Consider the following 5893-nt stretch of genomic DNA (forward strand, 5'->3'; position numbering starts at 1 on the left):
ACATAACCTGTGACAGAGATCAGTTAGGTTACACTGGAGGGCGTAGTACTGCAATCTTTACAACATTGTTCTTTCATCAAAAGCACTCTCACATATGCTCCCTTCCCAGTTCAATGTGCAGTGCTATATTTGGGCCGAACCAGGAAGCAAGACTGTGCGCATGTGTGCGGTTCATTAATTGTATGCTCCTCCGTAATTCATACAACTTAATACAAGAAAACAACACGATGAAAAGGTAGCAAGAACAGAAATACATTCCAAGTGGAAAAGTTCTGCTTCGGCATGTCTAGCTGGAGAGTTAGAGTCCTGATGGCACTGTGCTTTCTGCAGCAGACTAGAGGTACAGTACAGCTGTCTTTGCTACTTTTCCTTTTGCTATGCTATGTGGCTTTGCTTGTAGGAGGAAAGACATATATTGGTAAATTTTAAGCAGTTTGAATGGGAATTATTCACACAAAGTGAAATATTCCACTGTACAGAAACGGCAATTTAAAATCCATTTATAGAATGTGTCTTGTTAAAGGCTAGCGTAAGTACCAGGAAAGTACAAGTGGCAAGCCTGTGTGCTGCATCTTGCTGCGTTCATGGGAGGATCTGCCTTTGAAGAATTGGGACTGAATGAGCAGTGTGTGCCAGATGTGTCTGTCTCGCCCAGGCACTAGGGGGTGGGAGTCACGTTGGGGTCTGTGGTGTTGTAAACCAGGTCACAGTGAAATCCAGTGAGACCATGGGGGGAAGCCACTCAAAATTATAGAACAGGATGGTTCACACAAACGTAGCTCCTAATTCTAAAAGCTGTTGAGTTGGAAGATGTTTTATAAGAGATGAGGAAAGCATAACTAGACATGGTACCTGGGGACATAGTTTAGAAGTGGTTTTCTCAGGTTAGATTAATGGTTGGACTTGATGATCTTAAAGGTCACTTCCAATCTCAACAATTCTATGATTCTACGATTCTAACTACATCTCAGACATACCTGCTTCCATAGCTAATTTCCAGTCTTAAATGAACTGAGCTGCTCTGCCCCAAATTTTGGAATCACCTTGGTCAAAACCAGGTGATATTTCCTATGCCCAAAGATATTTTAAATCATTCACATAATTTTCCCTTTCAATCAGGTCGTGTTCAACTTCCCTCTCCTCAAAATGTTACACTACTGTCACAGGATTTTGACATGATTTTGACATGGACTCCAGGAGAAGGCTCTCCACCAGATGTGACATACACTGTGAGGTATAAAAGGTAAGTGCTTACAAAGGATGTCTGACAAAGTATGGCACAGGGCAAACACCTGTGCATGTATATTCATCAATGTCATTATGATCAGTGACCTGGCTGCATCCTTTCACCAAAATCAATCCTTATCCATCTGGAAAGTGCTCCAAACTCTGAGCAAGATTCGGTACCCATCCTCTAAAACACTTCCTGCTCTTGCTCTGTAAGTTATAACAAACCAGCATGTTTAATATTATGGTATGCTTGCTTCTTCTTTTAGCCAGGAACGCATGGACAAATGGATAAAGGTTCCTCACTGCAAAAATATTCACAGAACCTCTTGCAATCTGACTTGTGTGCTTCCAAACTTCTTTGTTAAAGTCTGGGCTCGAGTAAAAGCTGTTTCTGGGGGATTCCAGTCGCCATGGGTAGAATCGCAATTCAAGGAGTACCATTTGGATGGTGAGTGTCTATTAGGTTACAGCCCGGATGAAAGGACATCCCAACAACAGGGTTGGCATGAGCAAATGAGTAGAGCCCACACCACAGAAAGAGAGACAGTAACAAGCAGCTCTATGAATGACAGATATTTGAGTGAGCACAAATAACAATGAGTCATGATCATTTGAAAATATATTTTGTAGCAAGTGTCAGAATTTGTTCATTAATGCTCTAGGTGAACAATCAGCTTCAAGCTTCCCACATACCAGTGGAGGTGTGTTAGATAAAAAAGAGGTATTCCTTTGCCTTCCTCCTTCCTTCATGTCTATCACAAGATAAGAAGTGTAGATTAGTCACAGAAAAGTGTTACTTCTGTGAAGCTAAGACACAAGCAAGCACTATTCTTATGTCTGGTCACTCAATTACAGTGGAACTGGCTCCCCCAGTGCTAAACGTGAATGTCACGGAGAACTTAATCCACGTGAAGGCCTCCTTCCCTTTGGCCACCTGTGTGGAGAGTTTATCTTGGATGTATGACTTGAACCTTTGGGAAGCTGGATCTGAAGACAAGGTCAGTAAAAGTGATACTTCTTAGATGAAATCGAGAAACAATGAGCAGCTTGAACTGAAATAGCTCCAAATTTCTGGGCAGGGAGGGACTGGATCTAGGGCCTGGAGAAAATGAAATGACCAAACCAGAGTTAAACCAAACCCAGAGAAAAAAAAAGTAGATGTGTGTGTGTGCATCTGGTAGTTCCCTGTTTTTATCAGTAAGATGTGATGGGGAGGCTACACTACAGTCAGCATAACAGGACAATACCTGAGGTTTACAACAACTAGTTCAGGTACTGCTAACAGCACACTATGGCAGAACAGAGCACAACACCAGCCAGAAATCCCACCCTAGAATCCATAAGCTCTAGGAGAGGTGCTTGCTACAAACAGCAAGCAAGACATTAAGTGCCTCTCCATGCACCTTCCAACCTCTGGAGACATACAACATGACGAAGAGAAACATGGGCCAAAAAGGTAGAGAACCACCACTCAAATAATGAAAGAATCATCTTTCCAACCCTCTGTTCTTTTTGTTTCTAAACAGAAGCAATACGAACGTAACTTTAGGAAGAATACAGTGACAATCAACACCACTGCGTTTAGAGGCAACTACTGTTTAAGCGCCAGATCTTCCTTCCAAAGCATTGACTTCAAGTACAGCAAGTTCTCCCAACCACTGTGTGTGCTATTAAACCACAAAGGTATGGCCCTGCTAAGAAAAAGATGTGGAGAGACATCAAACGGGATTAGGGCAAGTCAAAGATTTACACCAAAATTAGCTTATCAAGGAAAAAAAAAGGGCTTCCTGTTAAATAGACTGGTTGGATTTTCTATTGAAAGGTTCCTACTTCCTATAGAAACACTTCCATTAAAAAAATCAAACCTTGAAATATTTTCTGAAAATCCTGAAATATTGTACTTGAGTTATGCTCACAATGAAATTGTGGAAATATTCAAATTTATCCTGAAAAATATGTGAATAAAGCCTCATTTTTTACCTGCTCTAAGTAAGGCACTGTCTGGTATCAACACTCATTTTTGTCTGTGAATCTGGCTGTGAGTCTGATCTCAGGCAAGTCTGTTACCTGTTCTCTGCATTTGTAAAATAAGGATCTCAAGCCTAACATTTTCTGAGATTTCTGAAAGAAAAGCTGAGTATAAAAGCCAATTACTACTACAAAATATACCACCAGCAGGAGATTATTTGTGTCTTTTTCTTTTTCAGCAGTGAAATGGAAGTTCCCATTTTCTGCCACGATACCTGTGTTTGTCCTCCCCATCTTTCTGACAAGTGCCTTCATCATCTGCTTGCTGAAACAAGATGCTAAGCGAAAAAAGATGCCTCATGCTTTGGTATGGCCCAAATGCTGCGGTCCTCTCCTGACTCAAAGTCTTGCTGATGTTCAGAGGGTAACTGGGGAGGAGTGGGGGAGTTCTGCGCTTCTCAGTTTTGCATTCATAAGTCCCATTATAAGTAACCTTTCATTCTGGCATGTCCTATATCCAAACTTTTCTTCAAAAAGCATCACTACCTCACTGATCTGTTTGTCTTGTTTCTCCTCCCTGGTAGGATTTATCTACTGTAAAAGGCGCTGGACAAGCCTTTCACTGTGAGCCCAGTGAAAAGGAATTCTTCAGGGACTATCTTACCTGCACAGAGATGCCAATGTCACAAAGGAAGACAAACAAAACTTCAGCAAGAAACAACCTACCATTGATGGATTCTTTCCTGTTATCATCATCATCATCAGAAGAGGAGGAGGAGGAAGAGGAAGAAGACAGCAGTACTTTCATCCCGTACACTGAAATGCCTCAGTTTCCAAAGAGAAATCTCAACTGTCAACAAACCAGAACAGCTCAGGAGGAAACTAGCTTGGACTCCGGATCTGGAGGTCTCTCTGTGGATAGTGAATCTGTGCCAGACCTAAGTACCTTGGATTTCTCATTCTTTCCAATGAGAAAGAACGAGGTGGACACCTCAGGATGCCAAGGAAATAAAGCATCCCCTTCTCACAGTTCCTCTTTTGGAAGAATATCCCTCACTGACGTGAGATTCCCAGGTCCCAGTGAACATGGAGAGCATGATACAGTCAGGGATGAATGCCTGGAAATGATCCCTCTTCAAACACTGATGGAGGGCACTTGTGCCAAACTTCCAGCCAATGAGCACTACCTGCATAAGAAAGCTCATCATTTCACCAAGTATTACCAGAAACCAATAATTGATCTGCATGTCCAGATCGGTGAGATATCACAGCTCAGTGAGGATCCCAGCACTGAGCTGCTCATTTCCTTTCAGACATTACAGGTGGCAGAAGATGAAGGTATTGCAAGTGACTGTGACAGCGATAATTTTACAGAAGGGACACCTCCTACATCCACGGTGCTAAGTGACGCATTTGAGACTTCAAATATGGAGGAAAAATATGATCAAAAGTTTAAATTCAAAGGCTACGCACACACACATTACATGGGAAGGAGCTAGAGTGCCCTAGCAGTTCTGTGGTGTGCCTGGAAAATACTAGAAAGCTCCAGATATCCAGGCAAGGATACCTAAACAAAAACAAGGATGAATAACTCGTAGTGGTGCTTTTTGTATTTATTCACCTAGATGGAGTTTTTTCTACTGATGTCTGGTATACGGTTTTAGGGACACAAAAGGTATATTTTTACTGCTAAGTAACCTATGTATGTTCACCATCCCTCTGTACAAGTACAGCTGTGATAAGGTGTTACGGCTCTGGTATGAGCCAGCCAGGGGTGAGGCATGCAGTGATACCTCCTGCAGGTATCACACAGCAAATATGCAGCGCCTTGTGTTCACCTGAGAATTCAGAGCAAAGTAACTTCTACGTGTGAATTATGAAAGGCAAAACCACCTCTGAGACAGCAACCCAGACCTGCGTGAAACCATCAGCTGGGTTCTGAACATGGAGCGTGTTGATTTTGCATGCTGATTTTGAGCCCCGATGAACGGCTAATGTTACATTTGCTTCTCTGTAGCTGCAAAACTGCACTCCTGCTTGACAAGTACCTTACTGATACATTTCACAACCTTTGCTTTTTGTGGGACGAAAAGATCTCCACCCCAATGTACAGAGATCGCCTTCTGTGTTTCAACTGACTGAATTGAAGTTAAAGTGATAAATGTGAAGCATGTTTATTTATTATTTTTTATATAAAAATATACTTATTGAAGCTGAAATTCCCCCTGCTGTGCGGAAAGTCTGAGAGCTGCTTTATGCAGAGGCAATAATATTTTGATATATAACTCCATGCATGCATGTGTTTGTGTTTCCCAGAACTACTAAGGGTGACTTCAGCTCATCCTGAAAAACATTACATTTTAAAACAGGACCCCATCATGGGCTTCCTAATGCTTTGATTTGAGTGGAATCCTATGAGACTTCCCAGCCAGGTCACACTGGGTCACTAAAAGACCAGGACTGTGACCATCTCTCTGAGCAAACAATCAAATCAGAAGTCCACCAGCGAAAGGTACAGGAGAGACAAGGCCTCCCTTGACTGACCTTTTCAGTGTATTTTTAATTTGTGCTCCTCACATCTCACAGAAACATACTCTCCCATTGTATTCCAGTAAAGGGACACACAGAAAAGCAAAGCGTTAAAAGAGGGAGACACGCAAAAGCTGTTCTCTGCATTCAGAGAGAATTGTCTCAG

General features: G+C 42.1%; 1 protein-coding gene across 1 annotated transcript; it reads left to right on the forward strand.

Moving 5' to 3' along the window:
- Positions 1–282: 282 nt before the first annotated feature.
- Positions 283–4697, forward strand: IFNLR1 (interferon lambda receptor 1; the record flags this gene model as incomplete). The annotated part of the gene is made up of 7 exons (XM_082494115.1): positions 283–340; positions 1120–1243; positions 1497–1678; positions 2086–2228; positions 2757–2913; positions 3438–3565; positions 3783–4697. The coding sequence occupies 7 exons, from the start codon at positions 283–285 to the stop codon at positions 4695–4697; spliced, it is 1707 nt and encodes a 568-aa protein (XP_082350241.1).
- Positions 4698–5893: the final 1196 nt, after the last annotated feature.

Source organism: Vanellus vanellus, assembly GCF_965231255.1.
Source record: "Vanellus vanellus genome assembly, chromosome: 22".
In the NCBI taxonomy this organism is placed as follows: domain Eukaryota; kingdom Metazoa; phylum Chordata; class Aves; order Charadriiformes; family Charadriidae; genus Vanellus; species Vanellus vanellus.